Source organism: Peromyscus leucopus, chromosome 6 (genome assembly GCF_004664715.2).
Source record: "Peromyscus leucopus breed LL Stock chromosome 6, UCI_PerLeu_2.1, whole genome shotgun sequence".
Lineage (NCBI taxonomy): Eukaryota > Metazoa > Chordata > Mammalia > Rodentia > Cricetidae > Peromyscus > Peromyscus leucopus.
Window position 1 is genome coordinate 45,321,984 of NC_051068.1, and position 24,354 is coordinate 45,346,337.

General features: G+C 42.0%; 2 protein-coding genes across 2 annotated transcripts in view; one reads left to right on the forward strand and one right to left on the reverse strand.

Annotated features, from left to right (window-relative positions):
* Gfm1 (G elongation factor mitochondrial 1) overlaps positions 1-24,354 on the forward strand; it is a 48,315-nt gene that overhangs the window by 21,658 nt on the left and 2,303 nt on the right. Inside the window, 6 exon segments of the mRNA XM_028867235.2 lie at positions 873-974; positions 2,678-2,734; positions 5,876-6,013; positions 7,606-7,688; positions 18,790-18,952; positions 20,514-20,658. Of these exon segments, the coding sequence (XP_028723068.1) occupies positions 873-974; positions 2,678-2,734; positions 5,876-6,013; positions 7,606-7,688; positions 18,790-18,952; positions 20,514-20,658 (688 nt within the window).
* On the reverse strand, positions 7,716-13,997 carry Lxn (latexin). Its single transcript, XM_028867236.2, has 6 exons — positions 13,566-13,997; positions 12,269-12,331; positions 11,242-11,419; positions 10,618-10,754; positions 8,393-8,455; positions 7,716-8,049 (listed from the first exon to the last, which is right to left on the reverse strand). The coding sequence occupies exons 1-6, from the start codon at positions 13,692-13,694 to the stop codon at positions 7,960-7,962; spliced, it is 660 nt and encodes a 219-aa protein (XP_028723069.1). The 5' UTR covers positions 13,695-13,997; the 3' UTR covers positions 7,716-7,959.

Consider the following 24,354-nt stretch of genomic DNA (forward strand, 5'->3'; position numbering starts at 1 on the left):
TCTGGCAGGGCCATGCTGCTTCCAGAATCCACTTGAAGATCTGTAATGTCTTTGACTTGTCTTGAATTGGCTCTGAGTGTGCCTTAGCCATTTGTAGTCCTTACAGCGAGGCCATGGCAGGAATGCTGAGTGCTGCGACCACTCTCTCTAGTCTGGCTCTGTGTTCTCAGCCTTTGGTTTAAGTAAAAATTGGAAGTTTTTGGAAGACATATCTTTTGTCTCTTGGAAGATGAAACAGGCAGTCACAGAACTTGAAGCTTTGCAAAAGAGGCGGCAAGGGCAGACTAAAGGGTTAGTAATTGTCACAGCTCTTTCTTGCCGGCTTCAAGTACACATGTGTCATGGAAGAAAGACACTCATCCTGCAGCTATTCTGAATGAACCACGAGTAGGAAGGACAATGCCTCGGAAGCTGGAGGCAGCGGTGCTTTGTTCCAGCTTTCCTGTGTTTTCGGAATGCTTGCATCTGTGAGAAATTAAACGTATTTTTAGTACAATGCCTTCCATTCTTCTCCCTTTGTTTCCCAAACTTCCTTCGCAGTTTCCCTTGTATGTATGTCCTGCAGGGTCTCACTGGCCTGAGGCAGCAGAGTGTAACCCCTGCTTTTAAAACAGGCCAGTTAAAGAAGCCTTAGTTCTGGAATTTTCCACTGAGTGTCAAATCTTGTCTGTTCAGACAGATAGCATCAAAAAGACCCATTGAAGACATGTCTTGGCATGATTGACTATTGGTGTTGGATTTGCTCATTCCCTGTAGAATTCAGGAAGAATTTCTGCATTGCTTATGTGCAGTATGTTTACAGTACAGTTGCTTCGTACTGTGCCTTGATTTATTTTATGTTCAAGTATAATTTGCATTATGTCTTTATTTAGGATGTTGAAGAAGTATATGCTGGAGACATTTGTGCATTGTTTGGCATTGACTGTGCAAGTGGAGACACATTCACAAACAAAGATAACAGTGGCCTTTCTATGGTAAGCCATCTAACTGCAAAACTACTCATCATTTGAATTTTAAGTGTCTATTTTAATGCTGTGTATTTTTTTTTTTTTTTTTTTTGGTTTTTCAAGACAGGGTTTCTCTGTGTAGCTTTGCGCCTTTCCTGGAACTCACTTGGTAGCCCAGGCTGGCCTCGAACTCACAGAGATCCGCCTGCCTCTGCCTCCCGAGTGCTGGGATTAAAGGCGTGCGCTACCACCGCCCGGCAATGCTGTGTATTTTATACTGCAGGAAACAGCTACAGTGGTTTGCATTGAATGCCACATTGAAAGTTCCCCCTGACCTTGGTTGGCTCTAGCTCTCTGAATATCAGCTAGCTAAGTATCTGGTGTGGGCTTACTTACCTGGTTTTTCTCAGTAAAAACGATCCACAATCCTCCAAAGTTTTAATGTGGAGGAAAAGCTCCACCAGATAAAACTTGGACAATGTAGCTCCAGCTCTTCTACTCTGTGGTCTGCTGCCCACTCTGGATGCCACTTTAATTATTGTCACTCTCAGGCTACTCCCAGTGGAGTGCTACTTACCAAATCAGTAACCGGAGAGTGACCTCTTCCAGTAACCTAGGAAACTATAAGACTGTAATATTTAGAATAGATTTGGGGATAACAACATGTCTATGCTTGGAAGGGGTCTTAGAGCCAGGAGGTGGTGGCGCACACCTTTAGTCCCAGAACTCAGGAGGCAGAAGCAGATGGATCTCTGTGAGTTCAAGGCCAACCTGGTCTACCGACTGTGACTGTGTTCCAGGACAGAGAAATCCTGTCTTGAAAAAACAAAAAACAAGCAAATAATAACAGCAAATTATTCTCTGGGTTTAACAGATTATTATAAGACCATTCAAAACCCATAAATATGCAATTTTAAGACCTCAGTGAGGACATTTTATATTTTAGATTAGGCCTTAGGTAGGTGCTTGTCATGAGCTGAAGAGATGACTCAGAAGTTAAGAGCTCAGTCTACTCCTGCAGAGGAACCAGGTTGGGTTCCCAGCACCCATGTGGCATGGTGGCCAGTTTCAGGAAATCCAGTAGTATGTCTTCTGTCCTTCCCGGGCCCTGCACAAACTTGGTGCACATACATACATGCAGACAGCACACTCCTGTACATCAGTAAAAGCCTCATTTCTGCCCAGCACTACTTGCCTGGTCCTTGACCAAGTTACTAGAAAGCCTTCAAGCCTTTGGGAACTTGACTAGTAACATGAGGATAGTTTCTGCCTTTTAGAGCTGTCATTGATCAAATAAGATGTGTGTGTAAAGATTCTGGGGCCCTTTCTGGTTCCCTTTTTATAACTAAAACACGATAACTCATCAGAAGATTGCAACAGGAAATGTAGAACAGACAATAAGAATATATGCCTTCAAAAAGAAAAGAATTCCATATATCAACATTTAATTAACTTCATTGTAGTGATTATTATGTAGTGTAAATACATAGGTCAGTAAATTAGATAAATTATTTTATTGTGGAGGTAGGAGTTCATGTAAGTATACACATGTGTTTATTAATGTTACATTCTTACTTTATTTAATACAAAACAGAGTTAGACTTATATTGTCCAGCCTAAAATATTGGCTAGTATTTGCCCTTTGTTTTGATGTTAATGGAGTGTGCTAATCACTGAGTCATAAAACTGCCTTTTAATTATTTTATGTTTTCTTAAAAAACGTTTTTTAGGAATCAATTCATGTTCCTGAACCTGTCATTTCAGTAGCAATGAAGCCTTCTAACAAGGTAGGAGTTGAAGCTTCAACAACGTGCTCTAAACTTGAGCTTTCTGTCGTCATTCTCATGCTGCACCTGGCATCTTGTGGGAAGCCTCACTGAGCTGGTCTCTGCTCCTTCTGTTGATATTGAGGTCAGCCTTGTAACTGAGTAGTCGGTCCTGATGAGTCCTCCATGTAGTTGAAGGCACAGATTGCATTTAATAGTAGAGAGTACTTTACAACTCTGTCGTAACGTTGGTGTCTGAATGGTAAGTCTATCCTCTTGGAGTCGTAAATTGTTCAAAGGGAGAGAAAGGCGTTCGTCTCGAGCTGTAGTGAAACTTCATTGTTGGTCCTTTAGTGTGCGATCAGTTAAATGCTGGGCGGATTATAGTGCATTTCTGGATTTTATGGTTGTTATGAAGTATCTGATTATAACATCAAAAGCCAATAAGACAACTTTTTAAAACTTCAACTGTAATTTTGTATTTAGGGTTTTAAATTTGTATACTGTTTTTACAATTATATAATTAGGTTTGATATAATTTGGCATTCTACACAACCAAATTGCTTGACTGCCTTGCATTCATATTGCTCTCCATTGGAATCATTTCAGTCTTGAGCCCTAATTATTTAGTTCCTAAGTTGTCTTGTAGGGGTTAATTCATTCATGTATTGAGTGAACATTTTAAGACAGCTTGCCCTCTGAGAACTGTCATTCACATATTTGGATAAATTGTCCTGTAGGATACATAATTAATAGCTGCTACTTCATCTATTTTGAGAAACTGGAATTTTTCCAGATCATTTTCCAGTATAGAAAAGAGAAAGTTGAGGGAGCAAAAGACATGAAAACAGTCTTCTCAGAATCTCGTGAGGCCTAAACCTTGCATCCTTGCTGAAAGATACCTTTGTTTGTTTTAAGTTCTTTGCTAATGCTTGCTAGCAAGGTTAGAAATGAAAGGTGTCTCTGTACCTTTCATGCCTACACTCAGAGGTTACAGCTAATAACTCACAATGACAGAAGGAAATTAGATGGACCGGGGATTCTGGCCTTTTATGCGTGAAAACATTTAGAAGTGTCTTCTAACAACAAGTAAATTAATTTCAATCAACTGATGAAGTCTCTCTCACCATAAGGCCTTGAGTTTGTATAGTGAGCAGGGACGATGCTTCTGCTGAGTGAGGACTGGCTAGTGCAGAGAAAAGTCAAGAGTGACTTGAGTACACTAACGTAGGGACTGACTGCCCTCCTGTGTGTTCCCTGTGTGGCCTTGAGCAAGTTACTTAACCTCTGCTACATATTGACAGTACAGTTCAATTTGAGATAACATGCACAGCAGGCAATGCAGCTCTGAGCATGTGATTAAAGGTGCTGCTAATACTTCTCCTGCAGGACGTGATCGTTTTTTTATTGCTACCATAAGGAATTTCCAAAAACTTAGTAACCTAAAACAACACCAATGCATTGTGTTTATAGTTATGTAGATCAGAGACTGGTATGATTCACTACAGTTTAAATTAATCAAGCAGGGGTGTATTCGTGTGTGTGTCCGTGTATGTGTGTGTGTCCGTGTGTGTGTGTGTGTGTGTGTGTGTGTGTCCCCGTGTGTCTGTCCCTTTCAGTGTGAGTGCAGACACGTGTCCATGAAGGTCAAAGGACAAGCTCATGTGTCGACAATCAGCTTCCACTAGTTTGAGAGAGGATCTCTTCGTTGTTCACCGTGTGTGTGCCAGGCTAGCGTGACTGCTTCCTTCCGTGATTCTCCTGTCTCTGCCACTCATCTGGCCCTGGGAGTACTGGGATTGTGCTAATGGATCCAGTGTGACATAGTTCCTGGGGATTCGGACTCAACTCCTCAGACTGGTGAAGCAAATGCTTTACCCTCTGAGCTATCTCCCCAGCTCAGGGTTGTGCTCTTTTCTGGAAGTTCTAAGGGAAACACCTTTTTTGTTGCTTACTCATGTTTGTGGGGAGAATTGTGCTTCCATGGGTTCCTGTTCCCTTTTCTTCTCAGGGTCCTCCTAGCTTCCAGAGGCTACCTACCTTTTTTTGGCTTATGGCCCCCACTATCATTTTTAGATGTCATGGATTTTTGATTATGTGTACGTGTGTTTAACTGTGTGTGGATATATGCATGGAGGCCAGTGGTATCTGATCCCCTGGAACTCGAGTGAGAGTGATAAGTGGTTGTGAGCCACCTGACATGCGTGCTGGGAACTAAACTCCGGTCCTCTCGAAGAGCAGGAAGTTCTCTTAACCACTGAGACACCTCTCCAGTGTTCCTTCCCGCTTTTCATGCTGGCAGCAACGAGTTGGGTCTGTTCCTGCTTCTTTCCAGCCTTTCTTTCGTCATAGCCATGCTTTGTTCTCCGTCTACTTTCTTCCGTCTGTAAAGGCCCTTGGCGTTACATTGAGCCTACTCTGACAATTCGTAGAATGCTCCTCATCTTAAGGGTTGGGAGGCGTGGGCGACTTAGCCTGCTTACTGTGTGGAATTGCATCAAAGTACAAAGGTATATCAGATAGCAGAGATTGTTTCAAAACAGAAGCAGCTTGATGTGCTATTTCCTTTGCTCTTGGTCTGAACAGAGTAGTTAATGCTCTTGACTCTACAGAAGACTTGGATAAACGAGCTGACTATATTATATAGAGGATCTCCAAGTGTTAGGCATTTCCTTTCACTCAGGCACTTCCCACAGATGGGTAGTTTGGTCACTGTGATAGAAAGTGACAGTTAAGTCTTGGACCCTTGTTTTCTATCTTGGTATGAAGAGAAAGTCCTATTCAGCTGGCTGGGCCTGGTCTTGGCTGTGGTGGCCAAGGTTGTAGTTTTTCCAAAAAAAGGTCTGAGTAGAACTAGATATAGACCCTCTTTATTTCTTAATTGCCAATGTATTTGGTTTTATTCAGTAACATCTTCTTAAAAATGCAGTTGTTAGCCGGGCAGTGGTGGCACACACCTTTAGTCCCAGCACTCGGGAGGCAGAGGCAGGCGGATCGTTGTGAGTTCGAGGCCAGCCTGGTCTACAAAGCGAGTTCCAGGAAAGGCGCAAAACTATACAGAGAAACCCTGTCTCGAAAAAAGCAAACCCCTCCCCCCAAAAAAAATGCAGTTGTTTTTCATGTTTAATCAATCCTAGAATGACTTTTTTTCCTCTTTTAAAGAATGATCTGGAGAAATTTTCAAAAGGTATTGGCAGGTTTACACGGGAAGACCCCACATTTAAAGTCCGCTTTGACACTGAGAGCAAGGAGACAATTGTGTCTGGAATGGGAGAATTACACCTGGAAATCTATGCTCAGGTATGGATCACAGAGCAGCTTTGCAGTTGGATTTGTTACTATGTGTGCTTTGTTAAAGGTCCGTAATGGGGCCTGGCAAGGTGACTTCATCTGTAATCACACTCCGGGAGGTGAGGCAGGAAGATGAATAGGAATTGAAAATCATCTTCATCAGCTAGGCAGCACCTTTAATCCCAGCACTTGGGAGGCAGAGCCTCTGAGTTCGAAGGCTCAGCCTGGTCTACAGAGCAAGATCCAGGACAGGCACCAAAACTACACAGAGAAACCCTTTCTCAAAAAACAAAACCAAACCAAACAACAACAACAAAAATCATCCTCATCTACATAGCGAGTTGAAAGAAAAGATAAAAAGTCAATAATGTTCCAGGCAATGACTGTAAATGGATAATGCTTCTGTAGGCTTTACCTTATTTGTGTCCTAAGTCTTTATTTGTTAAACATTGTGGACTTCGAGAATCTAGACTCTGAGATTTGTCACAAGACCCTCATCCATTCCCAGTCCACCATTGGGTCAAATAAAGCAAGCCTTAGTGAGAGAGCCTGTTTTTGTACCTACTCCCAGGACTTTCCTTCAGGAGGACTGGAGAGGGGGCTCAGAGGTTGAAGTCACTTGCTGGGTTTCCAGAGGACTTGAACGCAGTTGCTGGTGCCCATGTGGAGTGGCTCACAACCCTCTTTAATTCTAGCTCCAGCGGATCCAGCGCCCTCTTCTGGCACCCCTGTATACATGGCTCATGCACACACAGACGACACGTACACAACATGTACATAAACATTAAGGGCAGGCCAAGGTAGCCTTTAATCTCGGAACTCAGGACAGCCTGGTCTGCACGGTAACTTCCCACCAGAGCGACACAGAGAGGCCTTGTCTCACAAAATAATCAATTAATGAGATTAAAGCATGGAGGTCGGTGGTAACGCAAACCTTTAATCCCAGCACTCGAGAGGCAGGCAGATCTCTGTGAGTTCAAGGACAGCCAGGACCGTACAAACCCTGTCTCAGAAAACACAACATAGAGGCCAGTTCAATACAGATTAAAAAAAAAAAGTCTTCCTAGCTGAAGGTAAATATAGTGAAATGTAAACAGAAGATAACAGGAGTGGACAAAAAGAGTTGTTATTCCAGTGAATGTGAGCTAATGTGAAACAACTGTAGATTGTGGCAGATAGAGCAAATGGAACTGAGTATAAATTTGTCAAAATTATAATTCATTTTTGTAAGATATATAAAGGTATTTTGTGTTTTAGAATGTCATATCTGATTTTTGTCAGTTACTAAAATAATTTAAAATTTACTGTTCAGTTATTTACTGTATTTAAAATTTTTTTAAAATTTTTTATTTTATATACATTGGTATTTTGCCATGGATGTTGGGTCCTCTGGAACTGGAGTCACAGAGACTCTGAGCTGCCGTGTGGGAGCTGGGAGTAGAACCCTGGTTCTCTGGAAGAGCAGTCAGTGCTCTTAACCACTAAGCCATCTCTCCAGCATCTTATTTACTATATTTCATTGAATGCTACTAAGTTATTTTCTTTTCATTTTACTTTCTAAAATACAAACAATATTAACCCCCCCCCCCAATTCATTTTAGAGAATGGAGAGAGAATATGGCTGTCCTTGTATCACAGGAAAGCCCAAAGTGGCCTTTAGAGAGACCATCACTGCCCCTGTGCCGTAAGTATGCAATGCAATCAGACTCCATGAGACGGAAGTGGACTTTTATTAGGGGATATACATGGTACTGTTACTGTTGGAAAGACATTTTTATGTAGTAATACTCTTTGATTATGGAATCTATGCAACTCGGTGCCATAGCCAAGACAAACAGAGAGACGCTGTGGGATGTAGTTGGCTTATTAGGCGAGATGCCAGTGAGGACAGTCATCCACATCATTAGGAACATGTTTCCATTCCGCCTGGGCCTCAGTGTCTTTGTTTACTCCGCTCACACTTCCTTTGGGAGACGGCTGCTGTGCTTGACTTTCGTGCCGTATTGTGGATGCCACAAAACTTGCATTTGCCAGGGAATGATCTCCTGCAAGTAAAGAAAGTTAATGCTCTTGTGAGATTAGAAAATATAATTGAGTTTATATTTTGTTGGCAATATTGAAAATGCCTTCATCAGGAATAGCAGTAAACAAGTCCAGTTGCTACAAAAGATGGCAGACACACTGCAGTCTGGTGCCTGCTTGAATTTTCCTTAGCTTTTACTTAGAATCAAAAGGAATAAGGTGACTGTGTGGCTACAAAAGAATTCTTGATTTTCAAAGTGGCATCAAATAAAGATAAGTCGTCTATGCTACCTGCAATACAATGTCATGGAGTAGAATGGTGTGGTCTAATTTTGGCAGCAAATAAAGGTAAGTCGCATGTGTTACCTGCGATGCGATGTCATGGAGTAGAATGGTATAGTCCAATTCGATGAAGTCATCATTTCTTGGCTATAACCAAAAAAAAAGTGTTTAAACAATATCATGGCAAATTGACATCTTAAGTTTTTGAATTAATGCTGACTTATAAAAAAAGAATGTGAAGTTCATAACTGAGTTCAACTTAGCCTGATAGAAAACTATTTTCTTACATTGAATAAACAAATATTCTTTCAAATCACATTTTAAAAAAATAATTATTTTGTATTTGTTACTCTAAAAATTGCTTTTTTGTGTTTTCACTTTCCAGTTTGTGGCAGCTATTTAAGAGCATTACTGTGTGTAGCTTTTTATTTACGAACCCTTAGTGTCAGCAATGGCAATGGGAATTCACATGAAAAGAAGCCAATTCTATAACATTCTTTAGAAAACTGACGCTAATGTAATGTCATGACTTAGTGATCTGATTTTACAATTGCAGCTTTGTTCTGTACTGTTTGTTACTTCAGGAATAAAAAGCATGTCTGTAGTGAGCTACACAGACGTACTGAGTCTGAGTGGGTTAAAACTGTCACCAGCTATGTACCGTGCCCGTGAAGCTGAGGCTTCTGAAAGCTTGTCCTTGCTGTGCTGAGACTCCAGTTAACAGTGCTTATAACGTAGCCCCAGAATCACCGTTCTCGTTTTTAAAATCAAATATAATGAAGATTCATGGGTTTTTGTTGTTGTTTTTTAAATAAGCATAAAACCATTGGCTTGTATGTTGCTGGATGTAGCTTGGGAATTCATGATTATGGTTTTCTGGCCTGTCCCTGGCCTGGGCTGATAGTTCAGCACCTTCAAAGGAGCGTTGTCACCCAGGTTGGGATCTGTGAAACGCATTTGGAAAGCAGACTCCCTCTGTTTCGCCGAATGCTGCCGCATCAGGTAGGTTGTTGACCTCCCAGTGGAGTGCTCTAACTGCTGTCCTGCCTGCTGCTGTATAGTAAGTGGTTCCTGAAGCCCTGAGACACAGTGCCCCGCTCTTCTGCAGGCTGTTTCCTGCATGCTGAAGGAGGCAGCAGGAAGCCCTTTTCTCTCAGGTTATGGAAAAGATAGTTTCTATCTTTTGTGGTTCTTAGTACTCTTGTCTTCCATTAGCTACTAGTTGAATACCCCCATTTAACATCCAAAAGGAAAGACTAAAGACCTTTTCATATATATTTCTGGTCTAGGGAGATGCGCTCTATGAACCCCTGGTATTAGGTTTAAGAAAGCATAAAGCTAGCAATACAATGTGAGGTTGTAACTCGGACTAAAGGGATTAGAGAAAAGAATCACGCAAGAGCCAAGGGCGGGCTAGAACTATTCCAAGCTTGCTTGCAAAGACCACAGTGCCATGATTCTCTCTGGGGGAAATGCCAGGCCTGTCTCTAGGTAGCCAAGGAACCACCATTCAGTAGAGAAAAAATGCAGTTAGTTCAACAGTACTTAACAATTGCAACTCAACTACACTATTTAGGTTGCTAAAAAGGAAGCGTTCTGTATGAAACTAAATACAAAAAAAAAAAAAATTTAACTCACAGCTTCACAGTTTTGAAGTGCAGCTTTGCTTGTGAGTGTTATAAAGAGTGGCCCTCAGGACCTTTGTAAAGCAAATTAAAGACCGGATGACTCATTAAAAGTGTGAGGTGTACCTGAGTCTTTGTCTAGCACATACTAATAAGGCTACAGCCATTTTTTTCTCCGGAAAAGGATCCAAATAAGGCATCATAAATAACTAAATCGGATTTGCTTGGCATGAAAGATTAAGAACCATAAACTTGCAAAAATGCAATGTAAAAACTGCTCATTATTAGAAGACGTTTCCTAGAGAATCCTTAGCTTTGCCTTGCAAATATTCGCTGCCTGTAATGTGTGGCCAGGGAAAGAAAACTCAGCACACGCGATTGCTTGCTAGGAAGATAGATGTAGGCAGAGAGGCCTGCGTCTGGGCTCTCTGCAAACTAGCCAGGTGACATTCGGGTCCAGTGCTGCTGCTCTGGATACTTCCCTTTAACTTGGCCTTCCTCAGTCCTGACTGACTGGCCGTTAACCTGCCCTTCCTCAGTCCTGACTGACTGGCAGTGCCTTCGAACTACCAGGTTCACTAGTTTTAGTACAGAATGGCAATAGGAACACTATCCAGTTATGGACACCAGCACTAAGTCAGTATTAACTGTCAATAGCATGCTTTGTAGCAAGAGACTACATACCACTTGCTTGACGGTTTGAATTTGTGCCATTTTATACCACGTGTCTTCAGTCGAATTCTGCCATATTATATAACCACAGGCAACCCAGGCTAAGTGGCGAACTGGCTTCATTTGTGGAGATACATTTCCAGAACTGTCTGGTAGAGAAACATTTATATGCTAAATGTAATATTTACCTTTTCAGATTAAAAATCAAAATTCTTATTCATGCTTCCTAGTGTTCTAATGTGTGTGAAAACTAAATTAAGCCATGGATGTAGAAAATTCCAGGTCTCTTTTTTATTGCTAGATTAGATTAGAAATAAGTATTTTTGAAAAAGTCAGTTCATTGTCAACATAGTTAACATCAAACAGTTTTTTTTTAATTTTTTTAAAAAGATTTATTAATTTATTATGTATACAGTATTCTGCCTGCATGCCAGAAGAGGGCACCAGATCTCATTACAAGTGGTTGTGAGCCACCATGTGGTTGCTGGGAATTGAACTCAGGACCTCTGGAAGAACAGTCGGTGCTCTTAACCACTGAGCCATCTCTCCAGCCCCAACATCAAATAGTTTTGAGCATGGGTAATAGAGATACATCTCAAGTCTGAAAAACATATTTCCCATGCTTGATGTGTGTACCTGGAATGTCTTGTGCTTGTAGTGGTTCCTTCATAGACATAAGTCTTTGATAAAATGTGTTATCTTCTTCATCTGGGCTCTTGCCAATCTCTCCTTCAAATGTGAAGCTGACCTCTGGCGCAGTGCCTTGGCCCATGTGAGGGTAAAGAACTTCCGCTGTGCAGTTCACTGTAACTTGCTGTCAGAAACATTTTTACAAAAGATCAGTCAATCTACAGATGGCAGGTCTTATTGTAAGTGACTAGGTTTCAGGATGTTCAGAATTCTAACCCGAAGGCTGCTTATACTTCATTGTTAGTGGGGTGTCGGTTTACAGGTCAGCTTCTAGTCTGACTACACCAACATCGGACTGTCCCTTCTAAGCTTGCTCCTTACCCTCTCTCCGCTTCTGAAACCAGTGTTTTTCCAAACGCAGACCCAGCAGTCTCTCCCTACTGTAAGAGTAAGGGGATGGGGGTCGTCTAGCCGCTCAAATGCCTCCTAGGGAATCTCTTTTTGTGAGTTCCTTGAGTTATACTCAGGGAGAGGGTGAACTTTCCACAGTTTCAAGATGGCTTTGGTGCAAACTGCAGTTCCTTCTTTTAAATTTATTCCATTACTAATTTGACAGGCATAAAATTTTTCAAACTTTCCTGCCCCATTACTGAAAGATTAATGGAGTCACAGTTGACCATTCTATTGCTCCTGAATTTCTAAGCATACTTAATTTGAATAGCCAATTAAAAGGCAGGCATAAGAAAGCAATCATGACTGGAGAGTAAATTACTACATTCAATCATACAAGGCGTAAGTTCAGACTGTTCGGAATGTGTGATCTTTTTAAGGGTAATTTACTTGAACTGAAATAACTGACCGCTTCTAAATAATTGAATAGAAAGAAAGAACCGAGGTAGTACACGCTGGCTCTCATGGCTTTGCCTGCAGAGCTGCTGCTGCCATAGGAAAGCCCAAGATCAGACCCTTCAACAAAAATGAGCTAGGTAATTCTGACTCAAAATTTATTCACTAGACAGGGCATTTAACTTACTTTTTGGATAATTTCTTCCACAGAAAATTTGAGGTGATACTTGTGCCCTCTTCCTGGAATATCCTAAAAGTAAGAAAAATGTAGTGGAGAAAAGATATTATAATAAATCTTTTTAGTTAGAACATTCTTCTTACATGGCTGGGAGTATGGCTGCTGTGAGGAAATACAGTTGAGCTTTGCATCTCTTTAAACACGACACAGTGGGTTTCACTCTGACACTTCACGAATGTATACATTGCGGTACTTCCTCGCCCCTCCCCCAAGCCTTACTTCTTGAGAAGGCCCTGTCGCCGCCAAGGGTTTAGCATCCAATTTGGCAGTCTCTAGAAAATTTATTTGAGATTAGTGTAGACGATGGACAGAAGCATACAACGTGCACAGATAAAAAGACAATGGGCTACACCTTATCTTAAAGCCCAGGGTACCCGAGCAGCCAGCGAGGTACTATTAGAGGCAGGTCACTGCCAAGTGATTGAGACAATGTGTACACATGCTGTTGGTTACTTGTGTCTCTTCATCTGCCAAACGATACTTCAACAATCTTATGACTAGATAGATACATTTAGATATTTCACTTTGAAATGAAAGAAGTTTACACCCAATTTACTGGTACAGCTTCAAAAATAAAAACTTCCCCCATCAGCCCCCCCCCCCAAAAAAAAAGAAAGAAAAGAAAACTGAGCAGTTAAGGCTGTGTCAGATTAAGGGTGTGTGTGTGTGTGTGTGTGTGTGTGTGTGTGTGTGTGTGTGTGCACTCAGTAGGTGAGGCCTTAAATCCGAGCCCAGTTTCAGCCAGGGAAGCGCATCATCTGTGGCCGGATATGGGTGACCAGAGCCTGGCAGTAGCACACAGTGCTTTTGTCCTCTTACAAGGGGCTAGTTTCTCACGGTTTCCCTTCCTTTTGGGTAAAGGGCCTAAGAGCTGCCTTTAAAGTCCAGGGAGTTGTTTGGAGGCCCTGAGCTTCTGTTGGCCAAGACAGCTAGCAGATTGAGAAACAGTAACAGCTTCCAGGCTGTTTAGAATGCCTCCTGTCTAGACCTAGTCTCACCACAGGAAAGGGAGAGATGCCCATCTCGTGTATCTCCTCAATTCCGTGAAATAATATGCACAAAATCTGAGTCTGCATGGGTTCTCTGTGGGACGGAGAAAGCAAACGGTTCTGGGCTGAGTCTGCTGGTACCGAGGACCCCGTAGGAATGCTAGTTTCGTAGGAATGCTAGTTTCAGAGGCAGAGCCACCGGCTGTGGCCAGAGAGTGGGGAGCGAGCCGATTCCGGCCAGGGGCCCGCCAACTCACCTCCTTGGTGGCCTGCTGGACCGTCTGCACCTGGAACACCTTGTGGGGGGTCCCCTGCTGGTAATTGATGCAGTTCTCTGCCACGGAGGCGGCCCTGGAGGCCGCGTAGTGGGTGGCTGGGATCTCCATCTTTGGGGACCAGTGAGTGCGGACCGCCCTGGTTTAAGGGGGTCGCAGTGAGTGCGGAGTGCGGGTGGCCCGGGTCGTCTCTCTTATGGTGGAGAAGCCAGCAGCTGGGTGTGTGTGTGTGATCCTCAGCGCCTGCCTTCCCTCTTCCTCCTTCGCAGGAAACTGTTTGGGCTGTGGCTCGGCAGCTAGGAGCCCGGGCCCCGCCCCTGGGTAGGCGGGTACCTCCTGGAGAAAAGCCCGGGCATTCCCTCTGGCTCCCTTAGGCTTTGGCAGGTGCGGGAAGGAAAGGGAGAATTCAGGAGACAAGGGAGAGGCTTTCCAGCCTTGCCTCAGTGGGTCCTCTAGAGGTCTTCAGCTGCCTCTGGCTATTTCACATACAGATTGGAATACACCGGGCCTCATAGGGCAAGGTGCAAAGTGCTCCCAAGTGTGATTCACCTTTACGTTTCCCGTTGTGAGACTCCAGGAACAGGCTCGCTCACCCCAGCTTCCTTTGGAGTATGACCCAGAGTGGAGAAAAAGCATGCTCTAAAGTTGGGAGACTAATTGGGATCAGAAGAAAAATTTAAAATGTACTAGCAGACTTCCACTACCCCACTGATCTTAGAAATATAAGGCTTAATGGGCGTGAACCACCACTTGTGGCTCTCTTTCTTTAAAAAATTATGTTTATAACTTTTAATTATGTGTATGCATGTGTATGTGCACACGTGTGTGCAGACACATCAGATCCCCCTGGAGTTGGAGTTCTGTGCAGTTGTGAGCCACATAGTGTGGATGCTGGGAACCGAACTCAGTCAACTGCTGAGCTGTCTGTCCAGCCCCACCTCTTTTTCTTAAAAGGTAGATCATTGAAGGATTTTGGGGTAGACTGCTATGTATGTTGTAGTGACACGCTGAAAAGAAGGGGGCTGTGCTGTGTGTGCTACTGAAGTTTTCCTATAAGTGAGGACTTCTTTGGACTAAGTGGATTTTTAAGAAATAATAAGCAATATAGCATTTCCCACCCTTTTCTGTTGCATAAGCCAATGTGGAGTAACTAGAGGATAACGAGATTTTTTTTTCTCATGAAATTGAAGATATTTGTCTTTTTCTTTTCCTTTGAATAAGTCATTGTCTAAGAACCAGCCCTTTGGAGGCGCGCGCGCACGTGCGTGTGTGCGTGCGTGCGTGCGTGCGTGCGTGCGTGTGTGTGTGCGTGCGTGTGTGTGTGTGTTGAGGTAAATGCTCCTTGGATAGTGTCCAGAAAGAGTGCCTGTGTCGTTAGCAAGTCAGAAGGTGCTCTGCAGGGCACGCAGTGTCAAGTTTCCTAAGCTACTAGTTGTCTCTCCTGGAACTACTGTAGACGTCTGGTCAGAGCAGCCAGGGCTACGGGGTCAGCGTTTGGGTAGTCAGAGATTCTGTATCTAATGACTCGCATAGAGTCTGTCGTAAAGGTACTTACAGTAGTCATACCAACTTAGGTTCTATTAAAATTATGATTATTACTTTAAAGGGGAAACTTACGTTTCATTTAGATGTTAAATAAGCTGAATTGCAAGGATATCATTTCTATGTTGGTGCTTTTTTCTGAAATGTTTTCTAGAGTGTTTTGCCTGCACATTATGGATGTGTACCAGGTATGTGCCTGGTGCCCAAGGAGGTCAGAAAAAGGAGTCAAATCCCCTGGAACTGGAGTTAGGGATGGTTGTGGAGTCATCATGGTTGCTGAGAACCAAACTCAGATGCTCCGCAAGAGCAGCAAGTGCTCTCAGTCGCTGACCTATCTCTCCAGCCCCAGTTGGGTCTTTAAAGTATTAGTTACCTACTGTAACTACATCAAAGGCAAATATTCAGTCCATTATATTCAGACTTGAATAATGTCTAGATTGTCTTGAAGAAAACAACAGTTATTATGACGCTTCAGGATCAGGTAATTTACATTATTGATTTTATATTACAATATAAGCATTAAACAAGGTTAAAAAAATACTGTAGCTGGAGATGGCTCAGTGGTTAAGAGCACTGGCTGCTCTTCCAGAGGTCCTGAGTCATCCCAGCACCACATGTGCTTACAACATCGTAATGAGATCTGTCTGATGCCCTCTTCTGGCCTGCAGGCATACATGCAGACAGAACATTGTATACATAATAAATAAATCTTAAAAAAAAAAAAAATACTGTAACTTGTAACTTGGGTATGAATATAAAGTCAAAGTGGCCAGGGCTAGTGGCTCATGCTTTTAATCCAAGCACTTGGAAGGTAGAGGCAGGGAGTCTTTTGAGAGTTCCAGACCACTCAGGTGACATATTGAGACCCTTTCTCAAAAAAAAAAAAAAAAAAAAATAAAAATGTGTAGGAGTTTCTCAGCTTCGACTAGCCCCACAGTCCAGACGAATCTCTCCTACCTGAGCTTTCAAAGGCACTTATAAAATAACCACTAAGAGGTTTATATTAATTACAAACTGTATGGCCTGTGGCTCAGGCTTCTTGCTAGCTGGCTCTTATAACTTAACTGAACCCTTTTCTATTCATCTGTGTGTTGCCACGTGGCCATGGTGCTACCAGTCTGCTGGCCTCTTGTTGCTCCTTTGGAGGTGGGTTGGCATCCCTCTGACCCTGCCTTTCTTCTCTCAGATTAAAGGCATGCACCACTGCTGCCCGGCTGAATTTCTTTTTTTCTCTCGGAGCTGAGGACCGAACCCAGGGACTTGCGCTTACTGGGCAAGCGCTCTACCACTGAGCTAAATCCCCAACCCCTCTTCTCTGTCTATGCCTCCTGGGTTTCCCTCCTGGGTTTCCCTCCTGGCTCCATCATGCCCTGCCACAGGCCAGTGCAGCGCTATTTGTTGACCAGTGGGAGCCACACGTATTCACAACCTAAAGAAAGACATCCCCCAGTAAAAGTGAATCTATGACTCAGAGAAAACAAACCAACGCAGTTCTCGTTAACATTACATTTGATAGGACACGGTATCAGAACACATCAGTCAGGGCTCCAGCCAGTTTAAATTTTCTTATTAGTGTTCTAGGGAAATGTTTGGCTAAGGGTAATGCTTTTGATGCAAATCCTGGCTTTGGTCGTGGGGAGCAGTCACATTTGTCAAGTTACTTAGCCTCTCTGACCCTCAGGTCTCGCACCTATAAAATGAGGACTAGAATCAGCACTGCTCTCTGGGTTGAGTTCATGCAAAGTGTTTAACACAAGCCTGGCACTTAATGTTCTGTCAGTTGGCTTCCTCTCATTCATAAATGGCACTGTCCCTAAAACTGTGTGGAATTACTTGACTGTGAGCTGATTCTTAGAACATTGGTGCCTGAAGAACTCAGGGGTGCTGGAGTGCCCTGTATCTGCCCTGTGTGGGAAATCCACGGAGTCTGCTTAAAGGGCAAAGGGATTTATTACGAAAGGAAAACTCACAAGACGGAACAGAGGAATTGACGCAGGGTCCCGGAAAAGGTGAGGCACCATCCCACGCTGTTCTTCTGCACCGGAGACTGTCCCAGCATCCAGGTCCCACAAGGGAGCCAAGAGCATCTCTGGTCTTAAGGGTAGCTGAGAGGCCACGCCCCAGGGGCATGTACTTCCAGGTCATAGGCAGGTAGAGCAGTTACCTGCTGTGTCTCCAGGGCTGCGCTTCAGGGTCATAGAACAGATGTCCCCTGCATCGTCTCAAGTGCTCATGTACTTGAATTGTTAAGTTGTTGAATTTTCAAGTTAGTTTAAATAGCTGTAATTAGTTTGAACCATACAGTTAATCTATATAGCACAGATACAGACTATTTCTTCATTAAAAATTTGCACGCTCTGTTTTATTTTGTATGGTTGCAGGGGTGTGTGTGTGCCGTGGCCGGAGTGTGGAGGTCAGGGGACAGCGTGTGGGACCTGGTTCTTTGCTTCCACCATGTGGTTCCAGGGGTTGAACTCAGGTCGTCAGACTTGACAACAAGCTCACTGCCCTGCTGGGCCATCTCTTCAGCCTCCGCTGTTTTAGTGAGATGTTGTTGTTAGACTGAGCACAAAATACCCATTCCTCAGAGAACTCTGAGTACCTGACAGGGCCTTGGTGTCCACACCTGGAAATCTTCCGCTTCTGTGGTGACTTTTGCGTGTTTTGCCCTCTGCTTCCTTTCTCTTGCTTCTTACAGATGTTTTTTTCCTTCCAGGGAATCAAGTTTTCACTCTCTGGGGTTTCCCAGCCCATCCTGAAGCTCTTGGCCACTGGAAGATTATTAGAAGGCACTTAGTCAAACACATTCACACTTAGCCTCTTTAGGAAGTCTACCCTTCCAGGCCTGCATCTCCTGCCATTATTTACATTGACTTCTTCCAGGCCACTTACAGACTTACCCATTAATATCTGCAGACCCGCCTGCAGATGTCGTACATACTTTTGAAAGTGATTGTCCTCTGAAAGTCTCAGGTTGAAGGGAGAAGCGGCTGAAGGAAGAAGCGCCTGGCAAATGGTCTATACGCATCAGATGTTTCTCCCCAGACGTAGCCTCCTGTGACCTGTGTCTACATGTTTGATATTCATGTGAAATACTCGTTCTATCAAGTTAGTGCTTGGCATAAACACTAACTTATGTTCATTTCTTTTTGAAAGCCTTTTTTATGCTTGTCATTATCATTTTGTCATTAATCATTTTCAGCTCTTAATTATTACATCTGGTGCTCCCTTTAAATTACCTATGTCTGTAATGCCACATAGTAAAATCAAGTAAAATCAATGCCTAAATAGATTAACTGTAGCCACCAGAGTTCTTATTTTCAAGTAACCATCCTTGTTCACTCCACTGTGTGACAGGGAAGGGAAGCATTCCAGAACTGTATGAGCTCTTTGGAATGTAGGTTATTAGAAGCCCTAGACTGAGCCTAAGAACGAAAAAACTTGATTACTTGGGTAGTATGCCCCTCCTTCACCCCGAGTAAGAACAGAAAAGAAGAATTTCTTCTAAATAACGTCTATAATAAATCTCATTGTATGGCCATCATAGTCAAAGGAGAAAGTAAAAAAAATACTTGAAATGTGGGTTTTTGTGTAAATTAGTGGGAGTTTATTTCATTTTGCTGATTACTAATGCTCTGTTTGTTTTTTCCTGAATCATGTGCAGGTTTGATTTTACACATAAAAAGCAGTCGGGTGGTGCTGGCCAGTTTGGAAAAGTAATAGGTGTGCTGGAGCCCCTGGCCCCAGAGGACTACACTAAGTTGGAGTTTTCTGATGAAACATTTGGGGCCAACGTTCCTAAGCAGTTTGTGCCTGCAGTTGAAAAGGTAGGTAGTGTTTGATAGAGCTCCATAGTGTTCGCTCTATTTGAAAGCAGGTCATCTGGTATTAAATCACACTTTCTGTTCTGTCGTGTTTGTGTCTATCATGGTTCCTTTTAACTAACCATCTTTCTTTAGGGACTGTCAGGCTTTCTATCTGGAACCTGCAGTTCAGTCCAGGGGCTGTAAACACATGCCGTGACAATGGTGGCAGGCTGCTCTGTTCATCCTGTGTATGACCGCTCTTCAGTAATTGATACTGTGCGTTGATTGTAATCATTAAAATTATGGTAGTCTTTAGGGGTTAGGGGAGTTTTGTGTGTGCTGATGTAGGAACAGTTGTTTGCTAAGGCTCCCAGCACCTGGATACTGCTCTACAGCATTTTTGCTGCTGCTGAATGTGTTCTTGGTAAACGAAGAGCTACTTTGCTTCATTTGTTTGTTTGTTTGTTTTGAGGCAGGTAGTCTGTATGTAACCCAGAATGGCTTGGAATTCAAAGAGATCTACTTGCCTCTGCTTCCTGAGTGCTTTGGTTTTATAAAGGTGTGTGCCACTTCCTCCAGGCAGAACTAGTTAAATCAGGAGTAAACCACTTGCACACACCCTTCAAAAATCTGGAGGCCAGATGCGGTTGTGTGTGTGAAAATGCAGAGAGAGAACTGTGCACACTCAGGAAGCGTCAGTGCCTCCTGTGTTTGCCCTGTTACTTGCTCGAGGCTGCTCTAAGCAGTTGTTTATTTTGTGAACAGCAGGTTATAATTTTGGTCTCAGTGGTAATAGATTTTGGTGGTTGTTGGTAATGTATTTCACTTTTATTTTAAGATACTTCTTTGCCATTCACACACTTCTAAATACCAGATGTCTCCAAAATTCACAGGAGAAAGAGAAGAAGAATTTACATATTTTTCAGCATACCGAGTTTACAGTTTTGAAATGTCAGAAATATAATCCACTGTGTGTGTAGCTGTGTGACTGAATTGGAGGCGTTTCTAGAAGTATTTAAGTGACGGAAAACGAGTGGCAAACTTGTCAACTCTACTCTTTAAACATATGCAGTTTGTTGTATGTAAATGATACCTTAATGAAGCTGTCTTTTAAAAAGGGAATTGCATTTGGAAAAGTGAAATTTCCTTTAATTCTAGTTCTTAACAAGACCACGCAACTTTACGCAGTGATTTTTATGATGTGCTCTGCCGGACAGCAAAGTAGTGATGGGTCTGTAATAGGAGCTCAAGCCACAGCTACTGCTTACACATAGATTTGGTAGAGTTGGTGACCTTAGTGTGCCTCTCCTGCCTTTCCTCATTGTGTCTGTAAGGGAGTGTGAACGTTAAGTCATTCCTGAAGCTGAGGTGGTGGGGCAGTGATGGTGAGTGTCCTTAGCTTCATTCTCCAGCCCCAGGATTGCTCATCTAAAAGCCCAGTTTACTCGGAAAAATTTTGAGAAGTGAAAGACAGCATGTATCTTAAGAACATTCCATTTCTGAGCAGTAACCTGTTTTGGAATTTTGGGTAATGCTCTGCAGGTGAAATCTCATTGCACTTGCATTCATCTGTTGTTGTTAGGGGTTTTTGGATGCCTGCGAAAAGGGCCCTCTTTCCGGTCACAAGCTTTCTGGGCTGCGCTTTGTTCTGCAAGATGGTGCCCATCACATGGTTGATTCCAATGAAATCTCTTTCATCCGAGCTGGAGAAGGTGCTCTTAAACAAGGTATGCTGTGTCTTCCTTGAGAAACCATCACAGCCTCAAAAGCCGCACTATTTGTATTTTCCTTGTGTTTCCAGAACGTGGGGTGGAGTATGGTAGGCAAGGGATGAATACTTACAGAGTGACGTGATGGGAGATGATCATGTTTTCTTTCTTGCAAATATCAAAGCCTACCCTGTTCTAAATTCTCTGAGTGTTTATTTTTAATGTGTTTAAGTTCATATATCATCTGAAGTTCTGGTTTTAATAGAGAAGACAAATGCTCAGAACTCTTAAGAAATATTTTGAAGATAAATTAACTAGTCATGTTATTTTTACTCATTTATTTAAATGTCAAGGAGTTCATAAATTTGTAAGTATTTTTTTCATATATCACATTTTAAGCTGTTAGGCATTATTATGAGAATGGAAAAGTGTTTTGAAAGAATTCAGTAAACTTTATGCATAATACAGACTTCCCACTAAACTGCTAAAATTGTCAGCCTTATACACCCTAAAACTGTAAATTAGAACTCTGAGCAGTTGCAGGCAAGCATATGTGATTCTTTGCTTTATTGTTATTGTTGTTTTTCTGCATAGGAGTGCTCTACTTGCATATATACTATAGATGGTTGTGAGCCACCATGTGGTTGCTGGGAATTGAACTCAGGTCCTCTGGAAGAGCAGTCAGTGTTCTTAACTACTGAGCCATCTCTCCAGCCTGCTGATTCTTTGCTTTTAATTCAGGACGGTGGAAAACAAAAGACAAAAGGCTGTTTGACATCAGAATCCAGCAAAGAGTCCCACAGTTATCCTGAAGCCAGAAACTCCATTTTCTCTGCCTCCTTATCTAGATCTAGTATTTGTCAGTTCCTTGGTAACATACATAAGTGTCTTTATGCAACAAAATTATGATTCATAAAACATTTCAAAAATATTTTCATTAAAGAGAATAAAAATAGGCAGTAGAGAACTAATATTTCTTAATCATTATTTCCTATGCATTCTGTAAATCAGAATTTGGTTGACTCTATGAATTTTGAGCTTTCTGAACTCCTTTTGATCTCAGTTTGCATCTGTGGTGAATGTTAGGCAGTGTCTGGGAGGGCTGCTGTTTTCCAAACTAAGTTGCTAATTCCTTATTTTATTTAAAATCAGTAATTATATTCTAGTTTTTAGTTGTAGAAAGGGAGAGTGATCCTCCATTTTTTTTTTTTTTATCAGCTGCATATTAAACAGACTCTGCAATCTGTGATGCAGGAATTTGGACAGCCTGAAGAAAAGAAAATGATGTGGATGTTCTTAGGCATAGCTCAGATTGACTGCCCACCTTTTGACCTTGAAATGTTCACTGCTTTAACACATCTTAAGCGAAGTGTTAAATCACATTAATACTTTTCAGAAATACAATTAAATTTAAAAGCACTAATTGTTTTATGTTGGTTCTTGATTAGAAGTTTGTAACTTTCACAGAAATAAAAGTTAGATAAGGCTAAGATAAGTTATCTGCACATTAATATATAACTTCATCCTTTTTAATTCTTCCTATATTTAAATATAAGTAAGTATAGGTGTATATACCTATAATATACACATATACCAATGAAAAAGTAACTGAGACGAGTAATTACCTAGTAGATGTACAAAGGGAAAACTCTGGATTATAATTGAAATAGGAACTTTTTTTTAAAACTAAGTTGTGCAGCCAAGCAAGGTGCTAGCATAAAAAACAACTGATTTGGGTTTTCTCCATGTGATTCTTATTTCTTCATGATTAAAGACAAAAAAAAAAATATGAAACAACATTTTGTCCATAAATAAAATGCAAATAGTTGCCAAAAATAGAATGCAATTTTAAAAAGAAAAGGCATTAGATTTGATGCCTTTAATCCCAGCACTCAGGAGGCAAAGGCAGGCAGATCTCTGAGTTTGAGGCCAGCCTCATCGACAAAACAAGTCAGGACAGCCAGGGCTACCCAATATTAATTAATTAATACAAATCAAGGGCAGGAAGTTCTCACCAAGCAGTAAAAGAACAGATACATACAGGTCACTGAATGCCCTCAGAGGGCTCTGGAGTAAGTGATGCTTGATAAATGAGCTCGGTGTTAGAGCAGCTTATGCTTAGGCTGTTGTGCCTGTTATTATTCGCAGTAAAATATGTGATATAGTATAAGATCAGAAGATAGTTGAGATTCTCATGTATTCCTGTGTAAACCAAATTTTGAACTTGCCTCAGAGATGAATCAGTGATGTGACTTAAAACTGAAGTATGAAACCAGATGTGCTTGGCCTGCTTTTGCTCTGTGGATGTGAGTGTTGCTGTCTCCCCCAGAAGTAGTTTTTAGAGAGAACACCATGTGTATTCTCCCAAACACTGGCCGTCTGGCCATTTTAAACATAGCAGAATTGTGTCCTTAGCTCATTAAACCTGGCACAGTCTGCTCTGGGATCTCTTGCCATTCCATGCCAGGCTTTGTGTTCAAGTCTTTCTTTCTCTTCTCCTCACTGTGTAGAAACAGGCCATCACCTTAACTTCCCCAGTCTGCCTATATGTGCCTAATATACATGTGAGTGTATACATACATACATACATACATACATACATAAGGCACACTAAATACACTTCTTCCTGTTCTATTGCCTTTGACTTAGCATGGCGCCATGCCACTCAATTCCAAGTGTGTCCACCTCGGTTGTTGCTCATAACATTTATTGATCCCTTGTGTATGCTGTGTTATGTTGAGTACATGAGAGCTTGTCTTCACAATGACCTTAGAGCTGAGAGAACTGAGTTCAGAGCAATTAGTTCCATAACCCAAGCTGACATACTAGTTTGGTAGAGCTTAAAGTTAAACCTAGACTAGTCTTAGCCCTTGACTACCTCCTCATTCAGCCACTTAAGCACCTGGGCTGCTGATGCTAGCGTTTTTCCTATTGGGATTGAAATAGGGAGTCACCAATGTTATTAATAGAAACTATTACATAGACTGACTGAATTGGGTATTAGGATCTATAGGTAATTTTAAGAGTGCTATTTGCAAATACTGCGACATTTTAAAAATGGCATAGAAACTTGAACATCTGTGGGGTTTGGTACCTAGTTGAGGTCCCGGTGCCAATCCCCAACTGGTACTGAGGAGTGTGTGTTACATTATCACTCTAATGGTTACTGCACTTAAGACTGTAGTGTCTTTAGAAGGGCTTATATAAATATACGAGAAATGTTGCTAATTAATTCCTTACGAACAGATAGATGCCTCTGGAAAAACTGTGGTTATTTTCAAACAAAACAGCTTCTTAGTTGTCTTTCCTGTGTTTGGCTTAGACATTCTTATTTGGGGACAGTGCAGCTGGTCTGAGGCTAAACATTCTGCTCCAGCAAGCTACTACATTAAGTGTAAATATTTGGAGTTGTATTCTAGCTCCTCCATAAATGTGAGTCAGTATTTGTAACCAGGAAGTATAGTAGTTGTGTATTAGATGGGACAAAAAAATACACAAAGAGTTTCACGTTAAAGGGACTGCTAACAGCTAGTCTGATAGTTTTTAGTTATTGATGAAGAAACTTAAGACCTTGACAGACTTTTCACAAGAGGCAATGGCATGTTAGAGGACGGAAGATAAACCTGAGTCTCAGGCAGGTAGTGGGATTGTTCAGCCTAGAAGAGGAAAGGCTTCTCAGAAGTGACTCATCTCTTTCTTCAGTCACCCTCTGCT